General features: G+C 38.5%; 1 protein-coding gene across 3 annotated transcripts in view; it reads left to right on the forward strand.

The window, feature by feature from the left end:
• The window catches only part of ROBO1 (roundabout guidance receptor 1), an 829371-nt gene that overhangs the window by 527752 nt on the left and 282939 nt on the right, over nucleotides 1–18680 (forward strand). For all 3 annotated transcript variants that reach the window (XM_038766034.1, XM_038766033.1, XM_038766036.1), the window contains one exon: nucleotides 13977–14303. In XM_038766034.1, coding sequence (XP_038621962.1) covers nucleotides 13977–14303 — 327 coding nt within the window. The remainder of the gene's footprint in view (nucleotides 1–13976; nucleotides 14304–18680) is intronic.

Below are 18680 nucleotides of genomic sequence, written 5' to 3' on the forward strand. Positions count from 1 at the left end.
CTGTCTGCAAGCAGCAAATACTTCAATCTTTGGTTTTTGTGTGCAGCGGAAAATGGGGAATTAAGTTTAATTGTATCCATATGATTTTCACAAAATAATCATTTTCATGTGTTTGGCTTGTGCATTTTTTTGCAAGACAAACTTCAGAAAACAGACATTTGAATCTCCATATGTGAAACTGCCAGATACATCACAAAAGGCTGCTGTTTCAGTGTAACACACACATTATTGAGGATTTAAGTGATCCCGTCTTTCTCTGGTCCTAACCAAGAGTTTCAGGAAGTGGGGGGCACTTCCCATGTCTTTTCTTCTGTGGATGGCAGTAGACAATTTTATGAAGCCAAAACTAAGTCTTCTGATGAAGGACATTATATACAGCCTTCTATTATGGCAGTGGTTTCCAGGGTTCTGCATGAGATACAAGCAGTTATAGTAGCCATTCTAAACAAAATTGTCTATAAGGAAAATATATCCCAGTAAGTGACCAGGTATTTATGGCATGTTCATTAAGAACTTATGACTAGGTTTTGTGACAACTCATGCCTTTTCAATCCCCCACTTTCAGGGACTTAATTTGAGGCAACACAGATGATTGATAGAAATATCTTAATAAATTTGGATGACAAATTCCCATATTAAATGGAGAAAATGTTTTTTTCCCTCATTAGCATTTTTATCTATTTTGTTCTTGCCCAGATTCATGGTGAAAAGGAGAAAAGATTTGAGATGGGTTGGATGGAGGAATGGTAGCAGTAGCTACATTTCCTAAGCACCCAACTTGTGGCACTTGGGAAATCTGGGCTAAAGAAGCGTCATTCCCAATCCATACAAGCAAGAGCAACATAATAAGCAACATTACATGGGTGGCAGTCAGTCCAGGAAAGCTTTTCTTGCTTTGTGTTTTCATTTTCTTACAGCTGACACAAGCAGAAGCTTTTTGTGTATGAATTCCAATATATAATTTATTATATTTTATTTTTTAAAAAAGGTTTCCTCCAGCCCCCTTCTACTTACTAAAATACAAACAGGAAAAAAAATGAACACATTTTATGTGATTTAAAATTTTTTTTTTTCTTTTGTGAATCCCGTGCCAGCATCTTGTTATCAATAAGATACATTTTCAGAACTTCGGTTTTTAGTGGATTTTAGTTTTTAGTGATAAAATAAAAACTTTGTCTCACAGGTCTTAAATATGCCTCATCAGTGACATTAACAATGTTTTCAGGATATTTTTACCAATAAATGGTATTTATTGAGCAATTACTGTATGCAGAGCACTGTATTAATCGCTTGGGTTAGTACAATAGTACATGTTCTAATCAGCAGTTTGAAATGATTTATAGAAACCAAATAATATCAATAGTAATAGGTGTCATTAGGACATTTGCTTCTAAGAAGTGTGTATGGTAATGCTTGTAAGCTATGGAGCTATTGAGGTGGTTGGGTTAGAGTTTTGCTCAGAATTTACTAGACATTTTCAGCATGGTTCTAAATTCAGTGCCTCTGCTTAGTTCTGCTTCTGACGTAAGCCTTCTGGAGTTGGATGTATGCAGGTATTCATAAACTGAGTGTTTGATTCCCAAAGCAACTGGCCATGGGGATAATCCAAAGATGGCTTACATAAAAGTATGTGTAGCGGCAGAGAATTGGGTGAGGGGGATGTTGACAAGAAAATACAATGAAGTGAACAGGTTATTGCTGCATACAGTGGTAAAGAAAGATGACAATTGGTTTCTAACATATACTTTAAAAATCAGTATCTATTTAAAGATATATGTCAAGTGATAAGAATGATACAAAAGGGTTTGAGAGCGTAAACTAATTTACTCTTGTTCATAATGCTGAGGAGGAAGAAATGAAATTTCTCTCGTAAGGTTTTCTGTTATTGTGGAGAGTTCATTTCTTCTAATTGTATTTCATTCATTCCATCCAGGGAAGAATGTGGGGTTTTTTCCCTCTTTTTCTTCAAATTTCAAATTCAGATATTTTTGTCGATTGATCAGTTCTCTCTCATGCACTTAGTACAGTGCTCTGCACCCAGTAAACAGTAAATGCCATTGATTACTCTTATTCATATTTATCATTAGAGAACAGCAGTGTAATATTCCACAGCATCCTTAGAATAGAAGCAAATGCACAGATTTTGGGACCCACTGACTTTATCTTCAGTTGATACCAGTATGTCAGAACAATTATATCCTGCCATCACTATATCCTTTATATGGTGAGACATATAGTAAATATGTCCAAATGATTATTTTCTTTAAAGTGAATAAAGAAAAATTTTACTTCCCATGTAATTTTTAAAATGAAATAATATTGCATATCTTATCTCACATTCTTGTTTAATTTGTTGCATGGGAGATTTTATGGTGCTTTGGTAGAAACTGCATCATGTCTTCAAAACTGTTTTCCTACCCTTCATTCAAATTAAAATGCAAATAAACACCTGAAAACTTACCTTACCATGAAAAATTTAAAGCCTAAATCTTCAAATAGTGTCTTGTAGCAAAATAAATGTTCCAGAAATACCTAATACTAGTTCAGTGTTCACTGAAGTGTAATTGTAATCCATTCTCTGTCCAGTGTGTATTTGTATTTGTGTGGTGATTGGAAAACAACAACAATGTTTTTTAAACATGAGCACTAGAGAGAATGGAAAATATGAGGTTTTGCTATTGTTTTCAGTTGCCAACACCATCTCTGCCGTAAGAGCTCTATATTTGCTCAGTGGTAACAGAGTAAACACCTCCAAACTTTTGAGGCACAAATGTACATGTTTATTGTGAAAACAGTTCAGAGGTGAAGGTTTTTAGTGGAATGTAGTCAAGGATAACACTTGTTAATGTTTAGTGATCCAAACCATAAAACTAGGAAAAAAGTTCAATTCTGGGTCCACATCTATTTTCAGTCTACATTCACTCCCTTGGGGGCTTCATTTGCTCTCATTGCTTCAACTGCCACCTCTACAAAGAGGACCTTCAAATTTACCTCATTAGCCCTGACCTCTCTTCTTCTCTGCAGTCTCCCATCTCCTCCTACCTTAAGGCTATCTTTTTGTGAATATTCTGCTGGCAACTCATATTTAATACATCCAAAACTAATTTCCTCACCTTCCATCCCAAATCCTCCCCCAACTTTTCCGTTACTGTTTAACACGGCCACCATCAGCCTCCCCATCTCTTGAGCCCACAATCTTTGCATATATCCTTGATTCCTGTGTCTTTCAAATCCCTTATTCAGGCTGCTACCAAACTCTGCCGGTTTTTCCTTCACTAACTTACAGCCTCCTCACAGATCTCCTTTTCCCTAGTCTTTCGTTTCTCCAGTCTTCCTTTACTCTGCTGCCTGGCTCCGTTTTCTAAAATATTATTTAATGCATATCTTCCGGCACTTCTCAAAAGACTCCAGTGATTGCCCTTTCCTTAGAACCAATCCTAACCATGTGTGTTAGGATTCCTAACATTATGTGTTTTGAGGCACATAAACAGTTGTCTCCCCTCTCTACTTGACTTGGCTCCTCACCTTCTACACCCCCACATACTTTTAAGCTCCTTGACTTTCGGTCATTATGGGAAATTTCTCCTTGCACCTCTGGATTTTCTCATTTTGAAAACATAGAATCTTCCCTTCTTCCCTTTCTGCTTAAGGTGGCAGGAGGCCCTTTTCAGTATTTCTATGTGTTGTTCACAAATTTCTGCAAACAGGAAACTAAGTTGACAGTTGGCGAAAGCCAGTTGGAAAGGGTTAGGCAGTTTGGCTGCCTGAGTCTAGCATTTATGTGGACAGGGAGTCTAATTCAGTAAGCATTGATCTTTCTTTGTGGAGCTGACGACTGAGTCGGGTAAAACTAAAGAGTCCCTCTATCTTGGACTTATTTTTTGCTCTTGAACTGGGATCTGGATTACTTTCTTCCCTTTCACCTTCACCTTTAGAGTCCTTGGTTGCACAGCTGTACTGCTTCTATCTCCAAGTGAGCCTTGGTTAGAAACTGTGTCAAAGATATGTGAAAGTATTGCCAAAAGCTACAAGTCAGTGACTTTTTCTTGCCATGCTAACTGTGATATTGGTTCTATTTAGAAGCACTTATGGAAGTGTTCCAGACGTTACAAACATGAACTTCATTAGTTTGCACAACATCCTTGAAGTAGGCGATAAGCTTTATCTCAAGTTTACAGATGGGAAAGCTGAATCACAGAAAAGTTGGAACTCCCTAGACTACAAAACGAGTCAGCAACATAGCCTGCCCATTGCTTTTCCAGATCATACTCTCCTCTTGACACTTCTCCCAGACCATGCTTGTGCAGGCAGATACTTTTACTGTCGAAACATGTTTCGGCACACCTATTTTTGATTTACATCTACTTCCTGAAAGTCCCTTCTTGATCTCCAGTTCTTTTACAAATTATATAATTTTATCCAAAAGGTAAATGCTTTTCGGAGGATGAAACACACTTGCTGGTTTCAGCCTTTTTACTGTATCAGTCCGGCTTCATGAGTATTAAGACGGCTTGCGGAGGGGGGAAAAAATCCCAGCATTAAGGACATAATGAGCTTGTCATTTCAAGACACACTTGATAATGAAGTTATTCCTTCCTCATGACACGTGCTGTATTCAGCTTGATGGTATCTAAGTACTGCTTTCTACTGTGCTTTGTCCCAGATGGAGATTCACTCAGCTTGTGGCTGAATAATTGCCAAGCTCAGTGTGGAGAAAGTTGTGCTTTTTAGGCACTGTCTGCATCTGAAATTCAGTTGTCATGTTGGTGCAAGATTGGACCTGCAAGGTGGAAAGTTTTCCTTTGTATTCTTCTCTCTCAACCCACCTCCCATTCAGATGGCAGTTTATTGTGGGCAACTGTATTGCTATGCCATTTCCCCAGCTGCAAGGCATTTCCATTGGGAGGAGGACTATCATGTTAGTTTTTTTTGAGTTTTTACCCTGGGGCAGATCACCTTCAGTCCCACTGCAGTGCATCGGGTGAAATTGCAGAAGGACGCAGTGTGGCCTAGTAAAGAAAGGATAAACCTGGAATGAGGAGATCTGAACCGGGCCTACTGTGTGACCTTCAGTAAGTGATTTAACCTCTCTGTGCATCAGTTACTTCATCTGTAAAATGAGGAGAAGGTACTTGCTCTCTCTACCTCTTAGATTGTGAGCCCCACATAAGATAGAGACTGTCTGATCTGGTGCCTACCCCAAGGCTTATCACAGTTTTTAGCCCATAATGCAATCAATAATTATTGACTGAGGCAGAGAAAAAGAAGACAATTAGTATGTTGGGGTTTTTTTGGTTTTTATGTGCTTGCTATGTGTCAGGCACTGTACTAAGTGTTGGGGTAACCAGGCTGGTTGCAGTTCCTGTCTCACATGGGCCTCACAGGGTTAATCCCCATTTTACAGATGAGGTGACTGAGGCACAGAGAAGTGAAGTGACTTGCCCAAGGTCCCACAGCAGGCAAATGGCAAAGCTGGGTTTAGAACCCAGTTCCTTCTGTGAGGACTGTGATCTGTCCATTAGGTCATGCTGCTTCTCATGTAGTTTTGTTACTTCTGCCAAATGAATCCTTTACATGAAGAATCTGCACTTCCTGTGAGCCTTCCTGTTTTCTAAGATGGCATTTTAAATTTAAACACAGTTAAACGCTAATTTGCCCTTCTAATCTAATATTTAAATTGTTCTCTAAATGTTCATTGTCTTTCATTTTCCAGTGGATTTTTGACTGTGGGAATGAAGACCCATATCTTGTGGCCTTAGTAAGTGGTTAGGGGAAGGCCTACAACTTTCATTGACTATATTTGTAAAGCTAACTCTCTTCTTGCCAGTTCTGTGGGCAAAATCTCCACCTTTTATGGTATTATGTGCTGAGGTAGTTAATCTATTAATCAAGTTAGGTCAGTTATAGTCCCTGTCCCACATGGGGCTCACAGTCTCAGTAGGAGGGAGAATAGATGTTGAATCCTCATTTTGCAGTTGAGAAAACTGAGGCACAGAGAAATTAAATGACTTGCCCCAGGTTACACCCCAAGTAATGGTGGAGCCTGCCATAGAACCCAGGTCCTTTGGCTCCCAGGCCTGTGCTTTATCCACTATGCCAAACTGTTTCTCACCTTGGGAAAATCTCCTAAGAAGCAATGCTGGAAAGCAGCAAAATCCCCTCTTTTTCTCCCCTCGCAACACATCTAATTATGCACAGACCTGGAACAGTGAGGTAGATTTCTTGCTATTTGGGTGGACAAGAAGTAGGTTACCACTTCCTGGGTGTTGGGATTTCCAAGTCCTACCTCTGTCTCTCTTCTCCCCAGGAAAGTCGCCTATGATAAGTCAGTGATATTTACTGAATGCCTGCCTCTGAGTCATATTTTCTTTTTTCTTTCAATCTCTCCTTCTCTATAAAATGAGCTTATCTCCACTCATTTTAGTTTGTCCAGCCAGGGCAAACACTTTTTTCCTTCTCTTTTTCTTCTTCTGTTTCCTTACACATAGATCCAGGGTTCAGAGAACTGGGATATTTTCCAAGGACCTATTTCTACAAAATCAACTTTCTATTAAACCAGGGATCTGACCTCTCAACTTCCCACTTGGGTTCATACTTCACTCTGCTGCCTGGATTATCTTTCTACAGAAACGTTCGGGGAATGTCACCCACCTTCTCAAAAATCTCCAGTGGGTACCTGTTAGCTTCCACATGAAACAAAAAACTCCTCACTATTGGCTTCAAAGCTCCCCATCACCTTGCCCCTTGTTACCTCACCTCCCTTCTGTCCTACATCTGCTCCTCTGGTGCTAACCTTCTCTCTGTACCTTGTTCTCGCTTGTCCCACCATTGACCCCTGGCCCACGTCCTACCTCTGGCCTGCATCGCCCTCCCTCCCCAAATCTGCAAAACAATCACACTTCCCCCCTTCAAAGCATTACTGAAGGCTTGCCTCCTCCAAGAGGCCTTCCCAGACTAAGCCCCACTTTTCCTCAGCTCTCCTTCCCCTCCACATCACCCCAACTTACTCCCTCTGCTTTACCCCCTTCTTCCTGCCCCATAGCACTTGTGTATATATGTACATATCTATAATTCTTTTTATTTATATTGATGCCTCTTTACTTGTTTTGACATCTGTCCCCGCTTCTAGGTTGTAAACCCAGTGTGGGTGGGGATTGTCTTTTTATTGCTGAATTGTACTTTCCAAGCACCTAGTACAGTGCTCTGCACACAGTAAGCACTCAGTAAATATTAAGTGAATGAATGAATGGACTGAAAATGCCACCAAAATTTCTGTGAAACCTCTCTCAGGTGATGCAATTTGAAATGACTGTATATACACAATTGCATCGGTGCCCAGCAATGGAAAATTAAAGCTAGTTTTACTTCAAAAAAATAAGCACATTTTCTTGTGGTAGGTGGGGTTTGACTAAAAAACTCATCTAGTGACTGGAAATTGCTAAGGCTTTAGTCACTTTGGCACTTAGTGAAATAAGTGAGAAATAATCATAATTCTAGTGAGGAAAATAAAAACTAAATTGATTTTCCAAGGTGCTGTAAAGCAGTGATGAGGTTGTAATAACACAGTAGATATGGTCTTTAAAAATCAAGATACATTTGCTTCCTGTAGAGAGTGACAAGTGATATTAGCTAATAAGTTTAAACCCCTCCTCACTTTTAATTCCCAGTGATCAGACAGGGCACCAGTGAGCAGCTGTAAAGCCCCATGCTTTGGGCTAGTGTTTATTGCCTCCAAAAGCTTTCTACTTCTTTTTAGGAGAGCTAATTTTAGGCCAGAGATATATTTGTTTTTGGAAATCGTTCACTTAGAGTGGAAAAACTGTCACACTGTGCTGTTACAAAATGCCAATTTTAGGTTTTGAATAGTTACCATCAACTTGTATGTCATTCCATGCTTAAATGACAACTGTCAGCTGCACATGTGTGTAAATCCATAGTTCTGCACAACCACATGCCCACACATATATGTGTATCAGTCCTTGAGGGTTCAAAGCATACAGAAATGTTGATTAGACTTATCTGTGTGTCTGATGATGGCTGATAAGATGGCTGGTTGACAGTCCTCATTGCACAAAGGTCCATAAGGGTCATACTTCATGACCTGAAACATCATCCTGCAGTCCAGTGATGCAGTAGAGTATTTCCTTTAGGTTTGAAGGATTCCGTTTGTTTTTTGTGTTTTACTTACTGCGGTATTAGCAAATACCATTAAAGAAAATTGTAAGGGTAAGGTTTTGCAGTCAAGTTTTGGGGTGAGGCAAACAATTTTTACAACTTTTTTTCTAGTTTCCATCCAGTCAGATGTCCAGAGCACTGCGAAGCAGTATTGAACAGAACTATGAATGGGCTGCTTAACTTGGGTAGGATTTTTGCTTAGTGGGAAAATCTGTCAGCAGAATTTGTGCAGTCCCATTGTGGACAAAAGCCCGTCTTGTGAGTCATTTAGCTGGGTTAGAGATGTAGTTTGGATCAGTGGAACAGAATATGTGTGCCATCTCTCAACTAGGACTTTCTGCTAGGTCCTTATTATTTTTAATTGCCATTGTTGAGAGTGACACTCTAAAGAGCACACTATAACTGCGTGATGATTTTAATACAGTAAGTTCAAGATAACAGCAGTTTTTGAATAACTGTACAGAGAGATTTTGCAAATATTTTAGTTTTCATAATTTATGTTCCTTTTCCATTTAATATACAGTTTTTCTATAACATGGTAATTGTGTTCTTGAACTTTCTGTACTGGAAAAAATTCTACTCTAATAATCAATGGAAGCTTTTGGATTTGGGAGTAAATAGAGGAAATCATTGACTGACTTATCTCAATACAAATAGTGTAGTATTGTTAGGTGCCCCACTAGCAGAATACTTTTAACTGTTGCCACTAAAAGTTATTTTCCTTTTTTAAATTTTTTTACTGATAAAGTTCAAAGCCACAAAGAAACATGAGGGAGGTAAGGTAAAGTAAGGTGGAAGTTGTGAAACAGAGCAGCCTCACACCAGGTGTGTGTGTACACATACTAACTTTCTCTCTCTCTCTTTTGATTATACCTGCACCAAATCTCCTTGCCCCAACTTAGATTGGGTTATTCCCAAAAGAGACAAGTAGTGTGGGAAGACCATTTCCTAATTCTTTCATTATGTTATAACATGCAATGGGAAATGTGTTATAGCCAAGCTGACAGTATGTATAGTTTGAGAATAACATTGCTATATTATCAGCACAATTGCAAAGCTTCCTTTACCCTTATTAAAGGATTGGTTTAGTTATGCTTAACGATAGCTAGAGTAATTAAGACTTAGAATTGGCAAATTTGAGAACAAATTGCTTACCTTTTTATTAATGGCATTTATTAAGTGCTTATGATAACATTCTTCTAAGGGAGCAGTAGATTAAGTGATGGGGGTTTTCACAGTAAAAACCAGTGTCCTACTTCCCACCATTCCTGTCTGTTTTGGATGTTTTGTAATGCTTATATTTTCATGATTTGGGGGATTAGCATTGTTAGGAGATTTAGGACTTTTCACTCTAGCAGTATACTAGAACTCTAAAATTAAAACAAAGAGAGGATGAATATTGTATGTGTATTTCTCAATGAGATTCTGAGGCAGAACAGTTCTGTAATATATATATATATATATATATATGGAATGGTACCAAACTTCAGTGGCTATAAATATACTGCACGCCTGTGAAACAAACACTAAGGCACAAAATAAGGTGTGAATATATAGAGAGATTTTATTACCCGTAATTAAAGAGCACTTAATGGTAAGGTACCATGTTGTGGCTCCTACTTTTAAACCTCCAAATATTTTCATATATTGCTGCATACTTTTTTATTGTAACACCTATTTTGTAATTATTGCATATTATCCAGGTGGCTGGCTCTGTAGCAGAAAGATCAGTCACTACTTTGCAAAATGATATAGTGAGCCAAGGCCACTTCTTAAGTTAATATTTTCAGTGACGGGGGAAAAAAAAAGCTTTCAAATCGAGATTTATGAAATGTTGAGGACTATTCATCTCACATTCATAGGGTCTGTTTCTTTTCTTTCTTAATGGAAAACTCTAGAAGTTTATTTTCTTTCTTGAATGGAGATCTCTAGGTGTTTCTTTTCTTTCCTGAATAGAGAACTCTAGATAATGTGAAAACCTCTGTACTAAAGCGGTGTACTGGGGGCAAGGATGTGAATCAGGCTGCAAATGGGCAAAGCATTTTCTTAAGAAATTCCCTATATGTGTCAGTAGAATGGATTTCATTTTTAAGATGATTGAAGTTGGCTGCATTCCTCTAAGGATTTGTTACTAATCCTTTAAAAGGCTATTTCAAGTATTTTGTTTTCTGATAGTATAATTGACTTTAGACAATTATCCTTAAAATTGCATTTGAGTACTCTCTCTTGCAGACATTAATACCTCACCTGGAACTAATGCTGTTTAAATATGGCTCAAGTGAGACTACTTTGCTCAAAAGTCAGTTTCACCACTTCATTCTGGATGCATTAATTGACTTTAGGCTATTGTATATTAGCTAATTAGCTAAATATTCTGTGAAAAGTTTGACATGACTGTCCAGGAACAGTATACATAAAACCCTTCTAGCTTGAGATGCCTTTGATTCAGCATGAAGAATTTTATTTGACTTGCCACTTGAATTTATACACTTCGACTTGCTACAAAACTCACTGTTGACTAACATAGTAGCAGACTTACACTAAATTGGGGTGTATTTTCACAAGCTGATACTTGAAGTTCTACTTAGCCTCTCTGAAGTCAGAACATATGAAAAAGACCTTGAAAAGCAAGATTTTGTGAACAGGTTCAAGCTGTAAAGTTGGAAGGCCCTGATGTACCAATTTAGCAGTCGGTGTTTTCCTTACTACATAGTTGTTTCTTCTAAAATTTGCATCCATCTGCTATTTAGGTTTTACACACAAGAGAATTTTAGTGTATGTTCGTGATGATTGCTATACCATATAATTTGACTTTATAGGCATACCAAAGATGCAAAGTTATCATTAATTGTGGCTTTTCAAGGCAATAAAAATGATCCATAGATTTTTTGTAAATTGCTTCTCTGATTCCAGCCATTGCAATGAAGAGAAACCTATGTCACAGTGCCCTGAAACTTAGTTGACAGGTATTCTCACGGTTTCAGCAGGTGTTTCATTTCCTGACCTGTGGGATTGAAGGTCCTGTTGCTCCACTCCTCCAAGATCTCAGAATGGAGATTTTCTGAAGGGAGCATTTCTTTCATGATTCCTCATTCTTTGTTTGAAAGGACGATCAAGACTATTTCTGTAACTACTCTGTAGATGTCAAAAATGTGAACTTTTAAGTTCTACTTTGTATTGCAGTTATCCATATTGGAAACCACAATTGTAAAACAATGATGGAAAATCATAGTATTACTTTAAATTATGGGGAAAAACATTCAGTTCTTGAGATGGGAGGAAAGGCGCGTTGTGATTTGTAGACTTGGAGTTGCTTATGTCAATCAATCAGTCATATTTATTGAGCACTTACTGTGTGCAGAGAACTGTACTGAGCACTTGGGAGAGAATAATATAACAGAGTTGGTAGACTCATTCCCTGCCCACAAGGAATTTGTATCCTAGAGAGGAGTTTACAGTCTAGAGGGGTAGAACCAAGGAGCGATAATCCAGGACCCAATTTTCACTAAAATTGTTTTGGGGTTTACACATTCAGGCCTCACTCAAAAAGAAACTGGCCTTTGGCCTTACGTAGATATGGTCATCCGCAGGCGCTGTTCACGCTGACCTGGAAACTTCCTCAGTACAGAACTAATACCAAAGAAGCATCATGGCCTGGTGGATAGAGCATGGGCCCCTTAGTCAGAAAAATCTGGGTTCCAATCCCAGCGCCGCCACTTGTCTATGTGAACTTGGGCAAGTCATTTAATTTATCTGTGCCTCTGTTACCTCATCTGTAAAATGGAGATTAAGACTGTGAGCCCCATCTAGGACAATGGACTCTGTCCAGCCTAATTAGCTTGTACCTACCCTTGCACTTAGTACAGTGGTTGTCACATACTAAGCACTTAACAAATGCAGTGCTTACTATATATATATATATAGTATATATATAGTATATATATAGTATATATATAGTATATATATATAGTGTATATATAGTATATATATATTCAAGGGGATATGCCATCATCATGAATACTAACCACTTCATCAAGTGCAAGAAAGAACAAGTGATTGCTTGAAAATATGTCCTGGGCTTAATAATAATAATAATGATGGCATTTGTTAAGCGCTTACATTTGCCAATACATTTTCCAGCAGTATTTATTTGAATATTTCCCTTACCTCTTTCAAAGGCAATTAGTTAACCAGTCAGTAGTATTTCATGAGTACCTACCATGTGCTAAGTAATGTAGTACATGATTGGGAACATAAAATGAGTTAAACTTGCTTCCTGACCACAAGTATCTTACATTCTAGTGAGAATTACAGAATACTGCACTTTAGTTGTAAATACCTTTCTTTAAAAAAAGCAAAAAACTGTAGCATACTTGGAAGAGAGCAAAGTGAATTAGACCCAGGATTCAAGTAAGACATATTTTTAGTACAGTGCTAAGCGCTTAGTACAGTGCTCTGCACATAGTAAGCGCTCAATAAATATGATTGATGATATTTAGTTTAGACCAAGCCCGGAGCTCAAGTCCCAGAGGGCTCGGAGAGTGTGCACTGGTTACTGGTCATTCCCTGTCACGAAATGTGCAGCTCTTAGGAACATTGTAGTGTTGCCATTGAGTCTGCTGTAGGGCAGCCTTGACCAAAGCCAGAAGGTTAGGATGACCTCCAAAAGACTATTTCAGATCTGTATCATGCAAGTAGGTATATGATGGCTTTTCTTTATTTCCATTAATTCAAAGTAATTTTTGGTTATAGTCCCTCTAGACTGTAAGCTCATTAAGGGCAGGGAGTGTGTCTGTTTATTGTTATATTGTACTTTCCCAAGCATTTAGTATTTTGCTGTGCAGCACACAGTAAGTGCTTAGTAAATACAAATAGGTGACTGACTGGTTTTCGTAACCACGAATCCACGCTGATGCTGATCTTCAGCTCCCTGCCCTCAGTATTTGAAGAAAAAATTTGTGGTTGCTTTCCTCAGATTATTATTATCATCATCATCATCATCATTTGTTAGGCACTTTTTACGTGGTAAGCACTGTACTGATTGCGGGGGTAGATGTGAGATGATCAGGTCGAGCACAGTCCCTGTCTCACATGGGGCTCATGGTTAATGGGAGAAGGAGAATCGACATTTAATTCTGAGGAAGCCGAGGAAGATAAGGCACTGGGAAGTAAAATGACTTGCCCAAGGTCACCCAGCAAACTAGTGGCAGAGGGGGCATTAGAACCCAGGTTCTGTGACTCGAAGTCCTTTGCTCTTTCACCTCGGCCAGGTTTCAGTTCTGAACAATTCTAAGTAATTACTCAAACTTTTAGATGAAAACTTGTGCGTTCATGGTGACCTAACAACTTGTGAATATTGCCATTCTTTAGTGTTCAACAGAATGGAATTTATCTTTTAGAGTTTTCAAAGTAATGCAAAAGAAGTGTCCAGTATCAGAATGAGACTCTCTAAAGTACCATCCAAATCTCAACTTGAATCTCTATAAATGCAGTTTTATAGAAGTTTTCTCCTTTTGCCATATGGAAGAAAGCAACGGTAGATTGATTTGCTCAAGGTTGATACTTTTATTACCATTGTCCATTTTATTACCTGGTTGACATCTGTGGTAATAGGCCTCTTAGAGACAGAATTTACGATTTAGAAGACCCACACCTTTTTCACTACATTCTCCTTACTGCTTTCCTTTTAATCTTAACTTCTAAATTGCAAGTATTTTTATTTTAAGAACTTTTGCAGTTTTAGCCCAGTTTTAAAGTTATTCCCTGATGATACTTGAATAAGAATTGCAATTCTTCTCTAGGTTCCCGGCTTCGTCAAGAGGATTTCCCACCTCGAATTGTTGAGCATCCTTCAGATCTCATTGTGTCGAAGGGAGAACCAGCAACTTTGAACTGCAAAGCTGAAGGCCGGCCAACACCAACTATTGAGTGGTATAAAGGGGGAGACAGAGTGGAGACGGACAAAGATGACCCTCGTTCCCACCGGATGTTGCTGCCAAGTGGATCTTTATTTTTCTTACGTATAGTCCACGGACGCAAAAGTAGACCCGATGAGGGGGTCTATGTCTGTGTAGCAAGGAATTACCTGGGAGAAGCCGTGAGCCACAACGCATCGCTGGAGGTAGCTAGTAAGTAAAATTATCTTTCTGGGTTTGGGAGAAACTTTCTATCACTCTTCCTCCCTTCAAAACCGACCTAAAAATCACATTTCCTCCAAGAGGGCTGCTCTGACTAAGCCCTCATTTCCCCTGTACACTCTCGCTTCTACGTCACTTACCCCCTTGGATTTGTACCCGTTAAGCACTTCAAATTCAGCCTGCAGCAGTAATGTAGTAAATATCATCAATCGTATTTGTTGAGCGCTTACTGTGTGCAGAGCATACTCGTTCATACCTACTATAATACCTAATATATTATATATTAGGTATTAATATAATATAATACCTAATATATTAATTAATATAATATATTAATATAATACCTATAATACCTACTTGTTCATTTAAAGTTTCTCTGTTAGCAAGTCCAGGTGCCTCGCCATTTTTCAGAAACATAGTTCACTTAAGCAGTTACACTCACACAACTTAATATGTTTCTCGTGTAATGGGGCTGCGTTGCAGGATTTTGCTGAAGGAGTTCTAGAGAGGGAGGATGACAACCAAGGAGGTGGTTTGATTTTCTACTGAGAACTGTCACCTGTCCACATGTTTTGTATTGTTGTACGTCTCCCTCTTCTAGACCGTGAGCCTGTTGTTGGGTAGGGACCGACTCTATATGTTGCCGACTTGTACTTCCCAAGCGCTTAGTACAGTGTTGTGCACACAGTAAGCGCTCAGTAAATATGATTGAATGAATGAATGAACTGAAATGGCTTCTTAAACCATATGATTTTTAGATTTTACCTCACAAATGCTGGCGTTTGTTTAGTGTTATGTAAAGTCATAGATTTTTCAAAAGAATCACACCATAAGCTTTCGAAGTATGGGTAGGGTAAACTTCAGTTTGTTTTGAAGTGTCCAGGTGTGCAGATAGGTTGGGGTAAGGGAAGTATAGCAAGTTAAATTTGAACACAATTTAAAGTAACTAATGTGTTTAAAGTTATATAACATGACAAGGTGACTGCTACTATGCATTAATTGAACATTTTCATTTTTTTCCATAAAATGCATCTGGAAATGTATAGAATTTTCACAGCACAGAGCTTTCAAATCTGGATGATATCGAGCAAATCAGAACAACTCGTTGTTTCATATTTGCCATATACTGAACATTCAGGGTTTTTTTTCTTTACTTTGCAGCACAGTCAACCATTAAGTGATCTCAAGAGACTATTTCTAACCAAAATTGGTTTCCAGATCTGCATCTAATTCATTTCTCAGCTTTTAAATGTATTTGTGATCCATACCTCAAGTATATTATCATGACAGTTGCAGTTATGATAAAGGGAAATGTATACAACACATTGATACCAACAGACCACTTTTTTAAGTGCCTCAATGTTTATCCTTTATCCTTGTCTGAAGATTTTTCTAGATTTCATAGTTTGCAGTGAAATAATGAAAGAACATTATGTTGCGAATCCAATTAAAAAAATTCCCCGTTCTCGCTGAAGGCTATGTTTAGTAGCTTTGTAGTATAGTTAGCATCATTTAATCATTGGCTTTACAATAAAATGTGTTGTGTGCTTTTATTATATCATCAGGTGATTTTTTTTAAAATGGCTATTGTAAGCATTGAGAGAAGGGCTAACAGAAAAATTAAGCTATGCTCAGAATCCAAAGTACTTAAAGTAAATGACTTGCTTCTTTGTCATGTACTGATTTTTGTTGGTGTGCTTTAAAATTTCTGTTCAATTTTGTGTGTTGAGCTAAACAGACATCAATAGAAATAAAATTACAGATACATAAGTAAGAGCTAAGGGGCAGGGAGATGGGGAACAGCAAAGGGAGCAAGTCAGGTTAATACACAAGGGAGTGGGAGATGAGGAAAAGTGGGTATGAAAAAGTGTAGCCAACCTGCCCTTTCTACAGTAATAAGAATTCCATACTATTTATATTTTGAATCAGTTTTCATTAAAACTTCCTTTTGAATCAATATAATGTTATTAGAGGTAAAATATGTTCTTGTTTTCTCAGGAAGATATAGTTTTCAAAAGTATCATCACTAATAACATATTTTTACTGAAAAGTATAGAGTGGATGGGAATATGACTAAAGTAAACTATAATTTTCACCACAGTTTTTTGATGGGTATATGTTGCTCAGTTATACTCAACCTGAATATTTTAATAAGATGTATCATTTTCATTTTTAGAAGTGGTATTTAGTAAATATTAATACTATAAGACAAGCAGCGTGGCTCAGTGGGAAGAGCACGGGCTTGGGAGTCAGAGGTCATGGGTTCTCATCTCAGTTCTGCCACTTACCAGCTGTGTGACTTTGGGCAAGTCACTTAAATTCTCTGTGCCTCAGTTACCTCATCTGGAAAATGGGGATTAAGACTGGGAGCCCCACGTGGGACAACCTGATCACCTTGTATCTCCCCCAGAGCTAAGAACAGTGTTTGGTGCATAGTAAGCACTTAACAAATACCAAAATTATTAACATCATTATTATTAAAAGCTGGAGGGTTTACAGATTGACTTGTTTTTCAAACAGTTTAAATCCCAACTCTTCTAGGAGAGGCTCAATAATCCATCAGTGGTATTTATTGAGTGCTTACTTTGTGCCAAGCACTGTACTAAGTGCTTCATGGAGAAAAATACAGTAGAGTTGATAGGTTCCCTGCCCACAGGGAATTTACAATCCAGCTGGGGAGACCGACTTTAAAACAAATTACTGATAGAGGAAATGGGAGAGTATAGGGATATGTTCATACTTGTCATGGGCCTGAGGGATAGGATGAGTAACAAGTAGTTACTCTATTTATTTTACTTGTACATATCTGTTCTATTTATTTTATTTTGCTAGTATGTTTGGTTTTGTTCTCTGTCTCCCCCTTTTAGACTGTGAGCCCACTGTTGGGTAGGGAATGTCTCTCTATGTTGCCAACTTGTACTTCCCAAGTGCTTAGTACAGTGCTCTGCACACAGTAAGCGCTCAATAAATATGATTGGTTGATTGATTGATAGTTAAGGGGTATGGATCTAAGTGCCTAACTGATGTAGAAGGGAGGACAAATAGGAGATATGAGGTCTTGTCAGGGAAGGCCTTTTGGAGGAGGGGTGATTGTCACAGGTGTGGACAGCCGGACCTCACTCCAGAAGTTCCTGCAGAATAGCTGGTGGGGAAAAGTGGCAGGTAATAGGTTCCTTTAGGTGGAAAGAAATCTGGTTATCGTGGCCAGCAGGAACGAAAGCCTTCAATGTACCATTTGGAAGCGAGGGGGTAGTCTCGAAAGCACAGGATCAAGCCTCTTTGAAACTTGTTGGACATGCTTTTCAAAAATGGAATTGACAATAACAGAAGAAGTGGCCTTGTGTTTGCATTTCTCCCCCTGTTCTTCCTCTCTACTTAGCTGATCCTGAAGGATTTGGTGTGTGAACCTGACTGGCAGCATTGACTACTTAAACCATATATCTTCTTCTTCCAAACACCTTCAGCTTCAGCACTACTGATCTAAGATACCTTGTGCCAAAGCCCTTTAATGCGCAGGGGTTTAGGAAAGTTGGCTTTTGTAATCTGGCTTTTGTGTGACTCTATTTAAGAGACCATTAGTTCCCTGCAAAATCGTCTTTCTAAATTCTAGACATTCCATTTCCTTTAGGATTTATGGTGACATATTATTTCCACCAGTCTTTGTGAGGAGGGGAAAAAAAACAACTTTCCATTGTTCATAAATAAGTTGTTCTTCCCCTGTAGTGGACTGGTTGATATATACCAGAATATCTATATATATTTTAAAGCCTGCCCCTTTAAATAAATAAATTACAGGCTTACTGGCCACTGATGTCATTAGAAAATACCAGACGTGGTAACACATGTGGCATCACATGGGTTCTGCAGGGCCAATATTGTAACAAAATAGCATAACCAGTTTTGCAGAAATAAGCCAAGCTTGCCCAAAACTTTAGTGATTCAGAGCATCATTCAAGAGAAAGTAAGAGAATACTGCCCCAATAGCCAAAATTGCAGTTACTCAGAGTTTCTATTTCAGGTTTTTGGCTGAGCCTCTTGGAGATGGCAAATCATTTGAGAAGTTAGTGGCAGAAGCTGTAGTTCCACTTGTCAGTTATTGATGCTCCAGCTCTGAGCTGGATTCTCCACTGTCACCATTATGGCCACTAGGGTATCATGTTAGAACAGTGCTTTGCACATAGTAAGCGCTTAATACCAACATTATTATTATCATGTGTGCCACTATTTTAGCCCTGCTCCTAATTCTAAAGAGCTGAGGCTGCTCTGTCCTTTGTTTTCTCCCCCACTCCCCGCGCCCCCCCCCCCCCCCCCCCCCGCCAATGAAGATTAGCAGCTGCAGAGGTTTGTTCATTCATTGTCGTATTTATT

The sequence above is a fragment of the Tachyglossus aculeatus genome, chromosome 24 (genome assembly GCF_015852505.1).
Source record: "Tachyglossus aculeatus isolate mTacAcu1 chromosome 24, mTacAcu1.pri, whole genome shotgun sequence".
In the NCBI taxonomy this organism is placed as follows: Eukaryota; Metazoa; Chordata; class Mammalia; order Monotremata; family Tachyglossidae; genus Tachyglossus; species Tachyglossus aculeatus.